The 20,847-nt window shown below is 38.2% G+C and overlaps 1 protein-coding gene across 1 annotated transcript; it reads right to left on the reverse strand.

The window, feature by feature from the left end:
- Positions 1 to 1,585: 1,585 nt before the first annotated feature.
- Positions 1,586 to 14,634, reverse strand: LOC121179877 (sodium- and chloride-dependent GABA transporter 2-like). Its single transcript, XM_041034971.1, has 15 exons — positions 14,434 to 14,634; positions 9,528 to 9,718; positions 8,566 to 8,700; positions 8,085 to 8,225; positions 7,036 to 7,123; positions 6,807 to 6,939; positions 5,576 to 5,710; positions 5,208 to 5,311; positions 4,609 to 4,733; positions 4,341 to 4,453; positions 3,758 to 3,895; positions 3,551 to 3,653; positions 3,366 to 3,466; positions 2,845 to 3,015; positions 1,586 to 2,759 (listed from the first exon to the last, which is right to left on the reverse strand). Exons 2-15 carry the CDS (start codon positions 9,712 to 9,714, stop codon positions 2,649 to 2,651), a joined length of 1,785 nt encoding a protein of 594 aa, XP_040890905.1. The 5' UTR covers positions 9,715 to 9,718; positions 14,434 to 14,634; the 3' UTR covers positions 1,586 to 2,648.
- Positions 14,635 to 20,847: the final 6,213 nt, after the last annotated feature.

A 20,847-nucleotide genomic window follows, 5' to 3' on the forward strand; every position in this document is an offset into this window, starting at 1 on the left:
GTAATGATTTATCTTGTATATTAGCCTAGCAGCCTAGTTTATCACACATATTTATCCACTTTTGTACATTCATCTTATCTACCGTGGCAATAAAGGTAGAGAATTTAAATAAAATGGCACTGTAAACTGTTCTCTTGATGGGCTAATCCAACCACTTTAATACGAAATCTGTAGGTCTATCATTCTATAGCATATTGTAAACACCATGGTGAATGACGACTAATACCTGCTAATAGCCTACCTTTCTTTGGGAAAAACTGTGTCAGCAGCTGTCTGCCCTTTTTCTCCCTCTCAGCCTTCTCCTGCCTCTCCTTTCTTTTCTGGTAACCTGACTTCATACTTCACCTACTCCTGCAGCAGCGCTAACGCTCAGAACAGCTGATCACTCTCTGAGTCCAGCAAACGCATTTGACAGTCCCGCTCTGCTCGAGTCAGACTGTACCATTCTTTAATAAGAGAGGGGGGTAAATGACATGATAAAGAATTCAAGGAAAATGTTATAGAAAACGAAAACCATGTTCAATGTGCTTATTCTAACAGACGAAATTTAATATTTTATTTAAAAAGCTTAAACAGGGAAAAATTATTAAGATAATATTATTAGCCCCTCAGCCCTCAGCCCAGGGCCCCTGTCAGGGCCCTTAGAATCGTCCTAACCTTTCCCCCCCTGGCGGCGCCCCTGGACATGTACTGGAACTATGCTACGATAGCTATTTTTCCTATTTTTATAACTCAAGTACCCATTTTTGGTTTTAATCTCTTCAGTGCGACTGGTGAAATAACATTTTTACAGTAGATGTTCGCAGTTTCCTTTTTAATTTCACACCTTTCCCCCCCAGTTGTCTGAAAATCGTGAAGTCCTTAAAAAGCTGAGAAATAAATAAATAAATAAAAACCCTGGAAATCTGATCATCTACATTTCCATGACACCTAGACAAACTTGGATCTGATCAAAAACTCCTGAAAAGGATCAAACAGACCTTGCAATAAGATTATTTTCCCAGTTATATTACTGATGTGTGGTACGGAGGCAGAGTAGGAAATCACAAATTTTAAAACTTCCTTGTGTTGATGCATTCAGTGACACAACTGTTTATGCATTGCAACTTCATGACTATTGCAAATTTATTGTTAGCGTTTTATTAACCATTGTATTCACAGTGGTTTTTACAAAAAAGGGTTAAAAAATGGTCATGAAACACCTTTTCTCTACAACAAACTGGCAACTGATCATTGACTGATTGTTCGTGATTGATAATGTACTTTTACTTGAATAACTATATATTTTTTTCAGTCAGATCAATGTTGTATCAATAATTGATTTGTATCTATTTAAATCATCAAATGTGAAGTACTGATTCTGTCACCTTTCAGTTTGACCAAATAATGAGGTGTAAACAGCGGAAACAAATTGTCAATGATTACGAACTGCCAGTTTAGTGAAGCCTATTAATACTTACATTAATAGCTGATTGTCTCATTCATGGATACTACTTAAAGAATGGCACATCTTTTAAAATAAGATTTATATCATGAAATTAACTTACTATATACCAATCCTATGATTCATTCAATCACACAACTGGGTGTTCATGATGGATTTACTGTTAACAGTAGGTGTGACCTCTTCAGTTTTCAGAATTCGCACACTTTTTGCCACAGACATCTTTTGAAAACAGATGTTTCCATTTAAAAAACAAATCACTGACTGATCCTTAAATGTGAAAAACATCACATCACAGCATCTATGTGTTAGACAAAGAACTATTGCCACAAATTTCAAGATATAAAAATGACAGTGACACAACCATTAATTTGCAAACTTGATAAATGAGTATTCTGTATAAAAACTAGAATTAAACAAGCTTAAAGATGAAACTACAGTAAAAATATAATCCAATCAACTCGTGTTAAAAATATACTCTCTGTAATTCTGACTGTTGTAGCCAACAGGTTTACACAGTGCCTCTCTTTTGCTTAAAAAAAAAAATCAACACCAAATACAAACTTGTAAATGTTGAACAGTTGACAGAGAAACATTTTAATGTTGGGACAGCCTGGTGGCTCAGTCAGCTAAGGTGCACGCAATGTCTAGGGTCTGAATCTGACCCTTAATGATGGATAACCTCCCTTCTTTCATGTCACTGCAATATGTAGTAACAATGATTTACATTGTCAGTTTTATATTGGATTAATGCTGTTCACAGTGACAAAACAAAAATAAAACAAAAAACAAACCAACTCATCTTTAGATAAGTAACACTTTAAAATATCAACGTGGGGTCGAAACCCCCCACAAGGGACTGCAAGATAAATCTCAGGGGTCGCAAGATTATTAACAGGACAGGAAAGCAGAGAAAATATAGTTCTGCTGCAGACTTTAAAAATGTATTCAAACCAAAATTAGCCTTTGGTTGAACTGGTCATAACTGGTAGACAGGCAACCAGAATCGGGGGAGTCACAAGTAGATAGTGGGGTTTTGTTTTTTACTTATTTATTTATTTATTTATTTTTTTTTAAAGGGAAAAGAAACTAGAATAATTGGCTTAAAAGCTTGGTGTGGGTACAAGAGCATTGAGAGTAAGCCTTCCCTTATGTCTAAAAGTGTTCAGTGTGTCTGAAGCTGCTGCAGTTTTGTCTCTTCTCACTAGGACATCATGCTGTCGGGGGAAGAGGTCAAGTTGAGCAGTTCAAGTGATTTTTTCTCTGATTTGGTCAAAGGAAGGTCTTCAGCTGGAGTACATAGGATGGAGATTCTCTAAAGAAGAAGAATATTGGTTTTAACAAAAATAAACAAACAAAAACACACACAAACGCATACCTGTTCAGTGACCCCAGCTCACCTGTCGAAGTGTACCAGGAGTGACGCTCAGATTGTACAGCATCCAGAAGGGAACCATGAGTGTGGAGGAGAGAGTGAACCACCAGCCAAGAGCATAACCCCACCACGGATACTCAATCGTGTTGTTGAACTTGAGAGGAGTGTATTTAACCAAAGAGAAAATAAATGTGCCCTGAAAATAGTCATAGAAAAAGCAGTCTAAGTTCTGGGAATACAAAATGTGAAAAATCTACCCCAAATCATCCCAATCTACAAAGCAATGAATGTGAAATGTGTAGCTAGTTACAGCTAATAAAATCTTCTGGCAGCAGTTGTCTTTTTAGCTGTCAAAAGTGACAGTTGCCCAATGCTTTTGCCTGCCTCGTTCTAAATTTGCTAACCCATTATACTAATTTTGAATGGTAAATCTGCCATCGTTTTCATTGCAAACTTATGTGCCTTGCAAGAGCAGAAAACTTGGCAAGTAACAGCAAGTAAGGGGTGGAGGGGGTCAGAGCTTTGCCAACTTTTACTGTAACTCACCATGCAGATCACTGGAGTGACATATTTCAAACAGTACTTAATCAGGGCTAAAGGCTTGTATCCAATCATGTCCTCAATATTTTCATAAAACCGGTCTGCACCTGTTAGCATATGGAATAACAGAGGTGAGTAGATTCAAATTCACAGTGAAGAGATAGGTACATTCTTCTTATTTGCTAACTCACCATACACCCATCCGATACAGACAGACTGCAATATGGCAAAGAGGAGTAGAGTCATCCCACTGCAGGCATAGTAGTCAAACAACTGGAAGATGTACAGTCCGCCCTGTGTGTGAGACCGGCATTCGGTTAGCTATTCTATTATGATGGTCTTTTAACATAAGGAAATTTAGTTACTAAAAATGATGTGACATTTTAATTTGGCCTTACTTCTGTAACCATCACGAGGCCAATGAAGAAACTGACAACACTGATAGCAAGCAGGAGAAGTTTACGTCGATGGCCAACGTGGAAGAAGGAGGGATTCGTGTCTGAAATTGCTGTTGCCAGAGCTTCCAGACCTACAAACTGAAGCACAGACGTCTCAGTTAAACAGTAACTCTACCCTTGCTTCACACATTTCAGTCTTTGCAGAGCTAATGTCCTCAGAGAGAGTGTATCCCCACAAAGGCTGCACAACCCTCTAATCAAATTATTTTTTTTAATAATGATGAAGGTTAGATGTTTTTAACCTGCACCTGGATTGGGATCTGCATTAAAATACTGAGTGACAAAAAAATCATAGGATACATGAGACAGATATGTTTATTGATTCTCCTCGTCCATTACTAAACTCCATTAAGATTCATTGCAATTTGATGATTAGTTTCTAAAATAGGCTATCACTCAGACAGACACACAGGATCAAAAATATACAGCATATACTGAAAATATACGGAACAAATACTGAAAAGTATTTCATGACTGGAGAAAATTATTTGAGAGACAAAGGTTATGACACTTGTGGCACTACCTCACTGTCCAGTCCCAGGAGGATGATCATGATGAAAAAGAATATTGCCCACAGCTGAGGAAGAGGCATCATGGCGACTGCCCGTGGATAGGCAATGAAAGCCAAACCAGGACCTGCAGCGTGTATGAGATGGTCAAAAGACATAATGTACACCATTGAGTCAAAAACATTTTACACTTCTGCGGCTCTAAATGTGCAATGTAAATTAAAATAATCATTTATTCATTCACTCATTCTTTCTTCTAAATATTTCTCTACATGCAGTTACCTGACTCTGCCACTTTTGATATTTCTGTGTTTTGCTCATATGCCATGAATCCAAGTGCAGAGAAGATGGCAAAGCCAGCTACAAAACTGGTCCCACTGTTCAGAAGGCACAAGTATACACAGTCCCTACGAACAAAAAACAAAAAATTTTTTTTTCGTTTTAAATGCATAAACTTTTACATCATTTCTTTCCACAGTGCTGACTTAAATCCTTAACTGGGTGTTTCATATAACCAGCACAACCCATAATCATTCATATAACAACTCTAGTTACATTTTTGGCGTGACCCCTGATGACTATACATCAGTATGATTGGGGTTTTCTTTATATAAACCAATCCTCCTTCCTCTTTCATGTCTTGTATATATTGAGCAGTGACACTAGGAAAAGCTTCTCTATCATCTTATTTGTATTATTTCATATAATTTCTTGTTTTTTTAAAATAATAATAACAACTATAACTGTCCTACATTTTTAAAATCACTGGCTTATTTACAGTGGCAACTAGGAAACATTGTTTTTCTTTTTGTGTGCATCTTTTATTAAAAAAAAAAACAAAAGAAAACAAAAACACATCAAAGATATTAAATCAAACTTACTTGTAGCAGTTATTGTTGTACTTATTATAACTGCCAAGTGCAGTTAGACACCCAATGCAGATAGCATAGGAATAAAATATTTGCGTGCCAGCATCCATCCACACCTGCAAGACAAATAAAGGGCTTTTTTTTAAAAAAAAAAAAATCTACAATTAATTACGTATTAAAGGCATTTTCTGTGTGTTGTAACTCTGCAGTGTGTCTAGACAGAATCACCTCATGAACATTTGCTAATGTTTTACACTGCTGTCGACTTTTGTGACATAAGTAAAACAATCATCTGCAAATACAGTTACACTAAACATGTATAAGTAACCAATCCTTAGTAGTGTAGTGAATCCTTGGTAAGTAGAGAAATCTGTTCAAACCTGTGGATCAGTGAGGCGGGATGGATCTGGGTAGAGGTAGAACTTTATCCCATCTACGGCCCCAGGCAATGTGAGTCCACGTACAAGCAACACTGCCAACATCACATATGGAAATGTAGCAGTAAAGTAAACTACCTGTGGAAGAGCAAGCGCGCAGGTTAATCTGTGGCTTCATGGCCAGGATAGATTTTTATGTTGTCACACTCCCTGCACGCTCCAGAAATTACATTTGGCACTGCTTGATTTCACTTGTAAGGCTAAATTTAAGCAACTCTAACATGAATTAAACACATACGAATAATCCACACTTGCACTGCATTCTGTTGAGAAATCTGAGAAAATACAGGAAACATTGTACAACACCCAAAAGACTTTAATTAGTAAGAAAATGTACTGTAGGACTAAATGTTAATGCCAGGATGCTAATATGCAAACAATGGCTAAGATGCAGGTGTTAATATTTACCATTTTAACCACCCCACCACCATGTCAATGTCTGCTAATTAGCACAAAACACAAAGTAAACAAGGGGTGATGGGATTTGCAGGTATTTGGTAACTAAAAGTGCTGGACAGTCCTGAGGGGAACATGGAGGCGTGTACCAGATTTGATAGCAATCAAATCGGAAGTTGCAGAGATATTTCACTCAAAGAAATGTGAACTTCACGGTGCATCTGGAAGAAAAGTGAGGGGATCACCAAAGCCAGTAGAACTCATCATACGGGAATCACAAATGTCAGTTTTGTAGCTATTGAGATATTTCCCCGATTAAATAACAACTTGACTGGCTGGTGGCACTAGATGAAAAGTCCGAGGATCACTAAAGTCAGTTGGATTCATCTACCACCAATATTTGAAGGAAATTCTATGGAAATTAATTCAGTAGTCATTTCATTGCTATCCTTTGCACCTGACAACAGTTTCAATCAAGAAACATTATGTCAGGGGGGTAGCGTAACCATTACATCCTCACACTAACAGCGTTCTTCTGTAAATCTTTATTTTGCTACTTATGTGCTAGAAACAGTTAAACGCAATGTGTTCTCAGTCTGTGATTAAACTGTACTGACACAGGCATGGTATCTCGCAAAGGGAGATGATTACAGAGGTTTTAAAGAAAACAAAAGAACACTGTCCACCAGAAGTTTCATCTCATTCCTACAGCCTATGCACTGTGCTTTAACAGTTGCCTGGTACTTTGCATACAACACAAAAAAAGTCCTTGTCTCACCTTCCCTGTGGACTTCACTCCCTTCCAGACACAGAAGTAACAGATGATCCAGGACAACAGAAGACAAAGAGCCAGCTCCCATCGTACATTGCCTAACTCATGGACACTTCCCGTGACATTCAAAACTCTTCTCCTGCAAATCACATTTTCACTTATAATTCACAAATTCACACACATACACACACACAGTATTTAAAATTTTGGATTTGGACTTTGTTTTCATACTCACTCCCAAAACTCTCTCACTGGTGATGTTGCGTTTTCTGCCACAGTCCAGTTGGAAAAATCTGTCCTTCGATCAAACTCTACACAGGTCTCTGTTACAAGGAAATAAAAAATGACGTTCAAGGACACATAGACACGAGCAACCTTTAGTAACAGTTTCACATGAAGAGACAGCCTATTGTACTCAGAGCGTATGCCATGATCTCATATTCCTGCATGTAAATTGTGCTAATATTTTTATTTTATGAATTTATTTTGACTCATAAAAATGGAAATTCTGTACATTTTCACATAACCTAGTCTATTAATGACAACAATAAATTAATTAAAATACCATTTTACATTAATTTGTGGCCTCTGTATATATATTATTAGTAATAATTTATTTTTGGAGGACTGTAGAATTTTGTGTCAGAGGTTAAAGTCGCTCTTCACTTAAAGGTTAGGGTTAGAGTCTGACTCTAGAAGTCTGTTTTCACATTCATCTGCAGAAGGGGGACAGTTTCTCTGTGTTCACCTTATTTATGAGTTTAAGACTTGTATGTCTTGCACACAACTGTGTGTCGTGGAAACTTCAGACTTCCAGCACACGTACACTGAAAATGGACTTTTCACTGGAGAGGAAGGCATCTTGTGTCCAGCAGTTAGATTTTGGATTTTTCAGTGAAGGAGGTGTAGATTTAAATTTGGGAATTTTGAACTACGTAACTGAACCTTGTGTTTTTTTTTTACGCATCTGGACAGGATGTTTAAGTATGTTACATAACATGAACACAAGCCAGCACAGCATACCTGGCAAGTCATAATTTAAAATATTTCCAGCAGCTGGACTTTGCACTCCAGATCTAAAACCAGATCCTCAAATTAGTTGGTTTATATCTAAAGCAGCCAAATAATATGACTCACTGAAAGTGAATTAATTAGCCATTATGATCATGATTGCCCTAAACTTTGTCAAAATGCATCAAGTCTTTGTTTCACTAAAGATTCATAATGATCCGCTTACTGGTTCCCATGTGTGTATGTTCAGTCAGCTCACATATTGGGACATACCTGTGTTCCAGCTGTTTCTGCAACTTGCCCAGGGAAGTTCAGAGTTAAAAGAGGAGAAGAGATACAGGAAAGCCCAGGCCAGTATGATGATGTAATAGATGCTGGAGTATAAAACAACCACCTGACTGCCATAACCCATTCCTGAAAAAAATCAAACAAACAAAAAGTCTTTCAGTTAAAACAGCATCACTTGAAACTAAGTGACGACTACGTACATTGTCAAATTAATGTTACTGTGTCCAGGATACTTGATTAATATTTGAAATGGAAAGTTTGGAAAATTTTAGGAAAAAGGAAAATATTACAGTAAATGTTGCTAGACTTAGCCTATAATACATACATAATACATACAAGAATGATAAAATGCATCAGGTTAGGTCTTGATAACTATTAGATCACAGATTGTCCTTTAAATAATACAATGACACATTTTCTTCTTTTATTTCACATGGATCCCTTGAAAGTAAATTTATATATTTACCTTCAAACAGGGGACAAATTTTCCTCCAGCAGGTGATACTTCCCTGTTTGGTGTACTGGCCGAGAGACGTCTCCAGCAAAAATAGGGGGATACCGCAGGTAAAAAGGAAGAGTACATAGGGGATGAAGAACACCCCTACATAAAAAGGAAAAATTACACCACGTAAGTTTTTTGTAGTTTGAACATTTTTAGTTATCAACAGGAATCTCACTGACAGAGGTGGAGCTCGAGAGAGCTCAATGATTAGTAAAAATAACCCTACTGTCATGTTTCATGTCAAATCTTGTGTTTCTTTTTTGTTTTATTTGTGTTTTCCCGCTCCTGTGATTGTCTGCCCCACCCGAATGTGTTGCACCTGTGTCTCATTGTCTGTCTTCGTGTATTTAATCTCTGCTCTCCCTTCACTCTGGGTGAGTTTTTCATTCCCAGTGACAAGCGCTCCAGCCTGTTTACCCGGTGTTTAGCTTCTCTTGTGAGTCACCAGTTTTCTTTGTTTCTAATCCAGCCTCAGTCTAGCTTTTCTGAATGCCTTCCTGTCTAAAAAATCAGATTTTTGGAAACTTTCTTCTGTCCTTGAGTACTAATGAGTCCTTGCCTTTGTGAGTCAGTCATTACACCTATGTCTAATCTTTAATGATACTGGAAGCATGCACTCAGAATATTAAACTTTAAGTTTTATAAAAATCAGATAAATATTGTTTGTACACTTTACATCAGTTAACAAGTCTTGGGACATTTCTGTTGTGTTGTGTTCAGCTTGTGGTGTTTCTGTATTTGCAGTGTTTTTCCTAATGACAGAGTATGTCTTAATTTGTGTCTCGCTACTTGCACAACAGTCAAAATGGTAGAAATGCTTTCTTCATTTATTTGTTATGTCTGTTTACTTATGGTTTAGTAAACTGCCATGCGTAGCTGCTTTTACTATAGTTGTGTCTGTTTTCTTTGATTATAATAAAACTCACCTCCACCATTTTTGTAGCACAGGTAAGGAAACCTCCATACATTTCCCAGGCCAATGATTTGTCCTGCAACAGCCAAGAGGAACTCAATTTTGCTAGACCACTGTCCTCTTGTCAGGGTGCTGGGTGCAGGATGGGCTGCACCCATGTCCAGCTTGAACTTGACCTCTGGACCATGGGGCTTATCCATCGCACTGTAACAGGACAAAGATTTACAGGATAAAGTACTTTAAAGATTTTAGGAGCAAAACTATTTCTGATTAGAGTAGACTGTTTAGGAGGTACACATTGTCCAAAAACACTTCAGCAGCATTCACTGACCCAATTACAATGTGCACAATCTGGTCATAATCCACACTTTTTAAAGCTGTGTAGTGTTTGTGTATTAATTATGAGTATTTATGTTATTTGTGGATTTCATTTTGCAGTAGCAAAGTGTGACCAGAGAAATACATTCTCTGTATTCACAGGTCACTTTTCTTGAGTTCAATCAGTGCCAAGTAAACAACTTGACAACATAATCGGTAACCACAGCAGGAATATTGACATGATTTAATCACTGTACATTAATGTTCATAATTCTGAACAATGCCAGCAGTCTCGCTGCATTAGGTCAGCATAGGGTCATTGCTGCTTGGCATGAGGGTAATTCTTTCATCAATGTTGCTTTTGTGCTGCTGCCTTGGATTTAATGTGGGAGTGGAGCAACTAGACTGGAAAATATGTGTGCTACTACATTACTGTTAAAAAGCTTCAGATCCTGAGATGCTGAAAACAACTTTCCTAGACTGTTTTAGTCATCATTTAGTGGATCCACAGTGAGATGGATTCAAGTTATCTGCAGCGGAGGCTTGCAATTATATGTTAATTTACGGTATGCGTTCTGAAGAACTAGAACAACAACAACAAAAGAACTAGACAGTCTGCAGGCAAGCTTCACTGGTGGCCCAACTACTACTGGACTTTTGAGGCCGATACCAATGTCAACATTTGGGAGGTTTAAAAATTTGATAACAATTAATATATGCAAACAATCTTGATATGAATCTGAATTTACAGAAATGTATTAATGGACATTTAAATAGCGACCCTGTCAGAGGTGCACTGCAGGTACAGTAAATAATTATTATTATGTTTGTCTGGTCTTTATTGGCTTAAATATTGTCTTAAATAGCTGGTAATGTGGAAAACACATGCCAATAGTTAGACCAACCTTTTTAAAATCGGTTTTCCAGTATCACCGAAGAGAGTTTACTTTCATGACGCAAGCACCCCCAGGCCTAAACTGTAGGCCTGGGGGCCTACTAAACAACTCTAAATGTTGGTTTTCCTTTCAGAGCTTATATCCTTCAGTTCTGTAGGTGAATATACCTCACGTATATGAGGTCTATTTGCCTTACCATTTCAACTATCTGTGGGCCTGGCACCTGCTTGGTACACTTCTACCAAAGTGCTTGTTGGATGGTCAAAACCCACTTACCACATGAAGGGGTTTGCATCTGATGATTATTGTAACGCTCTAAAGTACTCTGTCTCTTGTCATATGTACAAAGGAGCGCAACTAAAAATGTGCAAAAGTGCCTCATACACTATTTGAATAATAACCATATCTTGCCCCTCTCTGTGAAGAGCCTATAACGGCAGTCTCTTCGCCCTTCTTTCTAGTTTGGCCATATGAAATAGTTTTAACCATTGCTGCCTTTGGACATCTGTTCCTCTCTGGAAATTCTCTTTCTGCCAGACCACTGCCTCAGTGAAGTGAGACACCAGACTGGTGCCAACAGAGTTTGTGGAGATTCAGTGTCTTTCTCAAAGACATATCAACCTGGGATTTCAGCCTGACTACTAATCGTTGAGAGTGGCATCCCTGTTCCTGTTCACTAGAGAAATTCCTCCCCTTGGTGTTAGGTTCAAACCAGGGAAAAAGCTGTAACACTGCTGTAAAAGTCAACTGAGCCACAGCATATGGCACAACTGTCATGTTTATTATCTATTCATATTATGTCCAATAAATGGCGTTATTGTTTTCCTGGGACAGACCAGCTCAACATAGGGAGAGTATGGACACTCACAATGGGTCACATTCATTGATGTTTGTGTAGAAAATATCTAAACTGGTTTTAAGTTGTTGGTTGTGGTTTTTCAAATCAAGCCTTCAAGAACACCAGCAGTCTGTTGGAATAATCAGAAGTATTGTTGCTGTTAACATATTGTAGAACAGGGTTATGTTTCCATGTCAACAAACATATTCTCTACTATTTAAAAACTAACAGCAGTGAGAAAGTCTTCCTGTAAAAAACGAGCCCATGGGTCATATATGCTAGAGGCTTATTATGGCCCTTAGTCATGTTTTAACAAAAAGGGAGTCAGCGCGCCAAAGTTTGTGTCAAACTTTGTATCAAACTTTGTAACTGAACAACAAAAGTGAAGTTGTAACAGAGAGACAAAGTCTGTGCCTGAGGGAGGTTGGGGTTGATTGATGGGCCCACAAAACACAGGACTTTCACACAGGAGACCACTGTTAATTCCCCATGTGAAACCAGTAGTTAATGTTGTTTGTTTTATCTGTGACTGTTCCATGACGGTCCATGTTAATTATTTAAATCATGATGACAAAAGTCCTGTAACCTTAAGGACTTATTTCTTATTTCGTACTTATTTCGACCTAAGCCACAATCTTTTCCTAAACCTAGCCTAGTAATTTGTGTGCCTTAACCCAACTTTAATTTAAACGGGAGAACTTAATGCTGCTGCAAAACTTTGACTAAATCTAAGTTATCTAATTAAATCTAAGTAGAGTTAAGTTTACTTAACATTACTTTTAAATCCAGCTGTAACAACTTTATCATACATAGCCACAGAAGATGATACTTCCACAAAAAAACAAATCACGGCAGTTTATTTGCAATGGCCAAGAAATTCTTTTACTGTGACAACTGCTTATAAATGCTGTAGGCGTCCTTGTAGGTGAAGACAACAGATAACGGATCCAAACATGCAGCAGTAACCTTGGCACTGGAAGGGATTCAATAGCTCATGGACCTTCAGGCAGAAGGAGACACTATTTCAACCGCAAGTCTCTCGCAAATATTTTTCAGTGGCCAACTGCAGAACGTCAACAAAAAAATTTAATGTGGCACAGACAGTATTTTTACCCCCATTACCATTAGAAAAACTGCCTGTGCCAATATCACACTTTGTATTCTAAGGTTTTAAACCATAATTTGTAACTTTTGTTAAACTTCAAATGTTTTTTTGGGTGTGATATCAACATATCATAACATGGCCCACGGTATGAGCCACAGCTGAAAATAGGGACACTAATGGCCATGAGTCATGGGTCCCATTATGTCAAAGTCAACCAGGAAGAGAAAAACGATACTGATGTATGCACTGGGTTAACAACTTACATTGTAATGAATGGACAGCATCTTAAAACACAGTACACAGAGCTGTTTTCAAAATTGTTCACTAAGTAGAGTGATGCAAAAGTACAGATGGTGTGCGTTGTTAGTCAGTTTATAAAACTCTATTTGCTTGACAGACTCCAAAACATGCCATTTCCTCCAAAAGCAACCACAACAAGAGTTGCATTAGAACAAACTGTTCAGTTTAAGTGCCTAATATTTTTTATTCAGCCCTGCAAGGTAGGCTATATGTGCAACAGGGAAGACTTTGCAAAGAATCTCCTAAAACTACCCTATTTTAATTAAATTCTCACAATGTTTTTTTCTGCCTGAGTGCTGGACTGAAACTTTATGTACACCTCTGTGTAGTATTGTGTAAATGTCTGGTTGCTGTATTTAGTTATTGTACATTGTCATGTTTACAGCCACACTGGCAGTTTTGTGAGGCTGTAATGGTAAATGGTAAATGCTAAAGTTAGCATTAGCATGCTGTCACACTCACAGTGACAATGCTAACCAACTGATATCAGTCAGGAAATGTCTCCCACATTCACCATCCTGCTTTAGTGTTAGCACACAAACATAAGCACAAAACACAGCACAGGTGAACTGACACTGCCATCCCTTCAGCTTCATCTCTGTCACAAATAAAATGTAGTGAATCACTGACAGTCACCAGACAGAAAACTTTCCAGCTTTTAAAATGGGAAAGTATTTTGTTGAGTTTGCACACACCTCACTTACTGTACCTGCCTGCTAGTTTTAATGTGCATTAACTGGCCTGACAAGTTGGACATGTGAGGAGCAGGCTAAACTCAACAAGTCTAGGTGCTGGGAGCAACTGATGTCAACTACTTTTTTTTTTTTTAAATCCCTGCCCAAAACTGAAAGCAAACCATGGGCTCAGTGGTAAATATTTTTCTGTGTGCATCTGTTTTGATTCTTTGACTGTCCCATGTGCAAACAAATCACATAAATTAAGCCAATTTTCTTTTTAGGATTTGAGATGCTGAAAATTGGAAACACTTTTTTATGAATTTATTCATGGAGCATATGGATGAAGTTTCTTAAAACAATCACAGCAAGAAGTGTATTTATATAATATCTGTCAAATTTTGGCAAATGAACTGTTCAAAAGAGTGAAAAGAGTTTGTTATTATGCAATCTTTTCAAACATTTGCACAAGAGAAATGTATTTGTTTAAAAATAACGTTAGTTTTTTTCAGCCATGGTCACAGAACAGCCTGAGGTATTACACTAAACAAGGGAAATAGCTGCAGCGTAGCCAGTAACCTTTGGCCTACATATTACAGCTACAGGCGCCAAGCGTAAGTGCAACTACAAAAGCCCAACTGTCTATGAACTGCAAGGATCTCGTTTGTTTCCCATTTAAGAAATAAAACTACAGTAGTTTACATACACACATACGTACACAAAGGACAAACATAAAAACAGAAAAAAACTGCTTGTGACCTTAAGGGAAAGGCATTGGTAAAGAGTACCTGAGAAAGATAGCCTCACGTCAGAAGTCTGTGGTTCTGTGTTATGCTTCCATTTGGCTCTAGGTGGAATTCATCTGGTGCCTTTTGGGGAAGATGCGAGTCTATATCTCCCAGTATCTCCAGGACAAGTGTTCTTCCTAGCTCTGACCATGAATGAGCCTATGAGTAGAGGTTTGAGAGAGCTGTGTTTGTGTGACAATGAGGGAGAGAGAAAGCACAAGAGGAACAGACTGAAACCGGAGGGGGCGGGGAGTTATGTGTTTCTGAATGAGCAACTTAAGGCGGAGACTGTTCCAACAGCCACATGGTCTCACAGTAAAGAGGAGGGGAGGGGAGGGGATTTACACATTAGCCATGCTAGCTACATGACCCTATGGTGGCAATGCAGGCTGTTATTATGTCCACCACTTTGGTTCAAACTGAATGACTTGATCCTCTGACTTTTCCTCTTGTGCTTGGTCCTCAAAATGTGGGGTTGGTTTAGAGACACTGCAAAGGGGGCGTGGATGACTAGGGGAAAAATAGTAAAACAAAGCTGAGTGAATGAAAGTGATTTATGTATGGAAAATAAAGAGTTTGCTGATGCTATTATCCTGACCTGTTCAACTTGGACCCGTTTTCATTGGTTGCTTCCCCTATGATTGTTAATGATTGATAAAAGTTGTGAGGTGGGGCGATGTGAAGAAGGGGATGCCAGAAAAAAGAATGAGATACTCTGCTCTAGCAGTTGACTCTACAAAGCAGATGCTTAATGGCTGGATGGATCTCATATTTTGAGTAAATTCTTATGATTTTATATTAGCCTCCGGACTTTTATACTCTAGCTCCAAGCAACTTTCTCTACACCATTTTGTAGTGTTCTGTAAATGTCTAATTACTGTATTTAGTTATTGTACATTGTCATGTCTACAGCCACACTAGCAGTTCTGTGAGGCTGTAAGACTAAATGCTAATGTTAGCATGCTATCACACTCACAGTGACAATGCTAACAGGCTGATACCAATCAGGAAATGTTTCCCACATTCACCATCTTGGTTTAGTGTGTTAGCACACACACATTTGCCAATGAGCACAAAACACAGAACAGCTGAAACTGTTGTGAATGTCATTTGTTTTTTTTTTCAGTACTCATCCACCACATGGTCTCGGTAAATAGTAGGGGATTTGCACGTTAGCCATGCTAGTTGCATGCTAGCTGCATGACCCTAAGTTGACAATGTAGGTTGTCAGGGTGTACACCACTTGATGAGCCCCTCTGACTTTTCTTCTTGCACAGTGGTGGGCCCCCTGGTATAGAGCCATTGCAAGCGGCGGCATGGATAAGTAGAGGAAAAGTAGCCAACCCTGTGCATGACATGTTTGCAAGCAAACAGCCCCCCTGCTTAATTTCCCAGTGAGCTACTTGTTAGCTCATGAGCATTTGCATGTCCACAGTGAAAGTGTGACAGTGTTGCTGTGACAAGACTGTGGTCTATTGCAAGTCTCTGCACATGACTGTTGGTCACCACGAACTAAAGGAAATGAAAATAAAACTGCACAAACCTGAAACCACAAATTGTCATCTTTACTTAGCTGTTTATGTAAAAGTTAAACAAACTCTTTTGAGTTTTTTTCCAGACCAAGACCTTTCATTGGGACTGGACTCTACACACACACACACACACACACACACACACACACACACACACACACACACACACACACACACACACACACACACACACACACACAAGAGACTAATCTATATAACCAACTGCCAGTCTAAAATCTAATGCAGTCTAATACAGCAGTATTAAATCCTACCTTCATGAAGCATATAATGTTCAGTTTGTGGTTCTGTTGAACTGTATTGCGTTATACAGAGAGTCTATTATTTATTACCCTCAATGATATAAATTTCTCTATGCAGCATTAGTTTTGTTGTTATCACCAAAGTCAGGGGATTTAAATTAAGAATAATGCTGGAGATGGTGCTCCTTAACAAGACTAAAATGAACAGTGGTGCAGTGACTGCACACCAGTCTGAACAGCTGACAGCTGTGCAACTGAGGAGTTGATTCCAATGTTGTTCTTTTTATTAACTGGTGAGGCTAAAGGGCAAATTGTGGACTGAGCAAGATATCAATAATAATTATCTACACAGTGGTGTACATAATTAATAATCAAATAAAAGAACGTCTTGTGGTCACTTCATTCTAGAGTAGGTAAACAATTTCTCACAGCCACAAAATTATTTTTTCTGATACAAGGAACAGCTGGTGACCCAAGAGGATCTTTTCTCTCCCTCCCTCTGTGTCAGTCTCTGTCCCACACAGACATCCTGGGGTCCAGCATCCACAGCCCTCCATCACAACGCTATGATATATTCAACACAAATGATTTCAATACGTGCTGTGTGAAATGCCACAAATGTATGTCTGTCGCTTCACAGCAAGAAGTGACAGTGCTTGTGAGCATGAATGGTTGTCTCTTTATGTCAGCCTCCCATCACAGGGCTGACATATAGAGGCACGGGCAACTTGTTCAGCATGTGCTCCATTTTCACCCAATATTGAGTGCCTCCCCATGACTCTTAAGAGGATAAGCGGTATGGATAGTGGATGTTTCCTTCTGTAGTAGTAATGATTTGTTTATGAACAGTCGTTTTCATTTAATATGTGTAGCATATTTAAGTATTTATGCAGCATAGTGTGTCATAGTGTACGTTGTGTAGAGGAGAACCTATACAGTTCTCAGGCAAATGCTCTCCCTCCATTTCTATGCCCTAGTGCTGTTTTTGAAAAAGGGATGGAAATAGTTGTAACACTTTCAGCTGCAAGCAACATTCAAACATACTGGCTCTTCCACTGCACAGCATGTTCAGATGAAAGCCACTGATGACATGTTGAAGCTGTGCTGCTTTGCATAATCTTGTAGTTTGCAGCTCTTCATCTAATGGAGAACTGTGGCTGTTGCTTTTTGCACTCCCTGAAATATTTAAAAACTGATCTGTTAACAAAATATCTCTGAATATGGTTATAGAATAGTGTAGCTAACCCAGTATGCTGCTGCCTGTTTGATGTTCAACTTCCAAAAGTTTTCCCACTCTTGTCAAACTACTAATTTCAATGTCAAGAATGCACTTTAATGCTCAGTTGTACAACCTGCTTTGGCAATGCTGTATTTAACCACGGTCATGTCTGCAAACCTGAATTTGAATTTCAGTAGTATATAGTTGCTCCTACAGGCCACATTTGAGAAACTTCAATAATGTTATTTTTAAAACAAGCAGAAATACACCAAACTGACAGCTTTACTCATCTAAGCAAGTTCCTTTTTAATTTAACTGAATAAATCACAAATGTAAACCAAACAAGATTTTGTGATTGAAATTACAAATAAAAAAAGGGAATCAGACATATTTATACGTACGATTTGTCATCCGCTGAGGCGGCTTGATATCCTTGTGGGTGTCCTTCTAACTTTGTTTCAGCTTTTTCCATCTCAAAATGTTAGTTTTCAGTTTAGTGCTAATGTCTGAGAACCTCTGACTGAGGAGCTTGCAACGAGTGTGTAGAAGGCAGTAAGTACAAGATGTTGGACAAATCATTATACTGACTGTTAATAGATTATCTGTGGCCGCCTCTTTCAAAGTGAGGCAGTACAGGGTTACTCTAGTTCAAAGCAACCCAGCTGCCTCCTGAGAAGATAAGACTTGACAATACAGTGTTACACATATTTTAAATTCTGATTGTCACTTTATGCTTATTGTACTATCACTTACCTTTTCACCATTGTCATAAAGAATGATTTTAAATTTTGGTCCTCACAAAGACAACATAGTGTAGGAAATGCCATTCTACACTATGTTGTCTTGGTTAGGGCCAAAATTATAAACGATCTAAGTTTTTGACAGGTTATTACTCATTACCTTAAAACTCTTTTTTTAATTTTAAGGTCTACTTGTCTTAAGTTAGACAACTACTAGTAAAAAATAAATTAATTAGAGACAATTACATGTGGTGTAAACACAAACGTATAAAAGATGCTCTTATTTATACTGAATTTTTGTATATTGGCATTAATTTGTTTTACATGCTGAAAGCTCAAAACACTCAGGCGTGACATTTAATGAGTAAAAGACAGAGAAGCTACACGAGAAAATGTATGTTTTACATGTTGAAGTTGACTCAAGTTGATGTTTTCCTTACAAGCGACCTCTTGTGGTCGTGTAAATAATGACCGCCCAGTCTAACAAACAAAGGCAGATGTAGTGTTATGTTGTTTTCCAACTACAAAAACTCCTTCTCTCTTTTTTAAGCAGGAAGTTGGTGTGGATGACACTGACACCAGAGACTGTGGTACACATTCCATCACCTCTTTTAACCTACCACTGTGCTTCCCTTTACACAAATTAACCATGGTTTGTTGTGTTATACGGGTCATTTTTCAGTATACTGGCAAATGACTTATGTTGTCATATGGAGATAACAGCTTGTCAGAAGCAGAGGCTCTGAGCATCAGGACTAGAGAAAAGAGGGAAAAAAAGAGCTGTCCTGTCCAGGAACCACAAACAACACCTGTCAAGTGCTAAAATGATGTTTAACACACATGAAAAAAACAACATTAGCCCAACTTAATATCACACAATGACTTGCAGGTAAGTGCACAAGTGACAAAAATGTTCTACTATGAATTATAAGAAGTAGTTAAAGTTTTGCTCCAACTCTGACAATAACACATTAAAATCTGTGGTAACATTGTTTTCCTCCTTCATAAACAGTGCTTGCCTTAGGCTTTTTCAGCACCATGAAGTTAAGGTTCATGTTTTTGTATTTTGTCAATTAAAAATTACTTGTAAACTCAAAAGGCTACTGTGGGTGTGCAGATTGTACAAATATTTTCAGATAAAATTGAAGATAGCAGATGCACATGTAATCAGTCATCATTTTACTAAAACTATGTACGATGAAAACAACTGAAAATAAATGACTGACATATCTGCAAATGATAAAATGATCTAATATTTGTGTCTGTATTTTCCTGACTGGACAAGATGAGCTTCAGTTTCAGAGAAAGCAGATCACTGGCTCCCTCTAGTGCCTACTGACATGCAGTATTTGACCTTTGGTTAAAAAGTCAGTGTCAGTACTTTGTATACAGATGGGTGACAAATTAAAGGAAAAACCAACATAAAGTGTCATAGTAAGGTGATGGGCCACCGCAAGCTGCCAGAACAGCTTCAGTGCAACTTGACTTTGATTCTATAAGTCTCTGAACTCTACTGGGGGGATGAGCAACATTGTTCCAAAAGATATTTCTTCATTTGGTGTTTTGATGATGGTGGTGGTGGAGAGTGCAAGTTGGTCCAAATTCTCCTATAGGTGTTCAGTTGTGTTGAGATCTCGTGACTGCGAAGATCGTAACATATGATTCACATCATTTTCATACTCATCAAACAGAACACTCTAATCAGCATAGAAATGATTCATAGGGTAAAGGTGAGTACACAGAACAACTTTGTATAGATTTGCAGTGACCCTTCCCTCTAAGGAGACAAGTAGACAAAACCATGCCAGCAAAACAAACGAACAAGCCCACACACTTTATCAGCGTATGTGAAACTCACAGTCATGATCTGAAAAATGCGTGACACTGACTTTAACACTGACAGTTAAAAATTAGCATTTCTTTCTTGCAGCTGTTTGAGGAGTTAATTTGAATAAGTCCTGTTAGTGCATCTTATTACCGAAGAATCTTTTACAGCATTCACCTTAAAAAAATCCACTTCTGAAATGGTCTTTTTATTTTTTCCCAATTTATCCTTGTGTAAAATGGTCAAGTGTGAATGGTTATCTTAATAAATCACAAGACCTCTTGAGACCAAATAAAAATGACTCCTCTGTCCTAATTTTTTTAAAGGCGTATCTTCTGATCCCATGTTTTTGTTCCCTTTGTTATGCAATGTGATGAAGGAAAAAAGCAGTTGAAGGTAGTCTTCAAAATCTGTTGAAAGTCTAGCCTAATGCGCACGCACGCACACACACACATATTATTCTTGACGAAAAATTAACTACAGGACTGATGATGCTTTTTGAGCATCATCTTTGGGTTAGCTCCTTTAAATGTATTTTACAGAACAACAGAGAAACATATGTGAAAGCCTGTAGCCCCATGATAAAGGAGACCCCCCCATCCAGTGGTTATCTGTTTTATCTTGGCAAACAGACAAAACAGACATTGACACCAAACTCTCTCTCTCTCTCTTTCTGTGTGTGTGTCTGTGTGTGTCAGAGAGAGAGAGAGAGAGAGAGAGAGAGAGAGAGAGAGAGAGAGAGAGAGAGAGAGAGAGAGAGAGAGAGAGAGAGAGAGAGAGCCCTGTTCTATTGGTTTCAACTGGTTCTAAAGAAAAGACTGATTATGTCAGTTTCAGT

The sequence above is a fragment of the Toxotes jaculatrix genome, chromosome 3 (genome assembly GCF_017976425.1).
Source record: "Toxotes jaculatrix isolate fToxJac2 chromosome 3, fToxJac2.pri, whole genome shotgun sequence".
In the NCBI taxonomy this organism is placed as follows: domain Eukaryota; kingdom Metazoa; phylum Chordata; class Actinopteri; family Toxotidae; genus Toxotes; species Toxotes jaculatrix.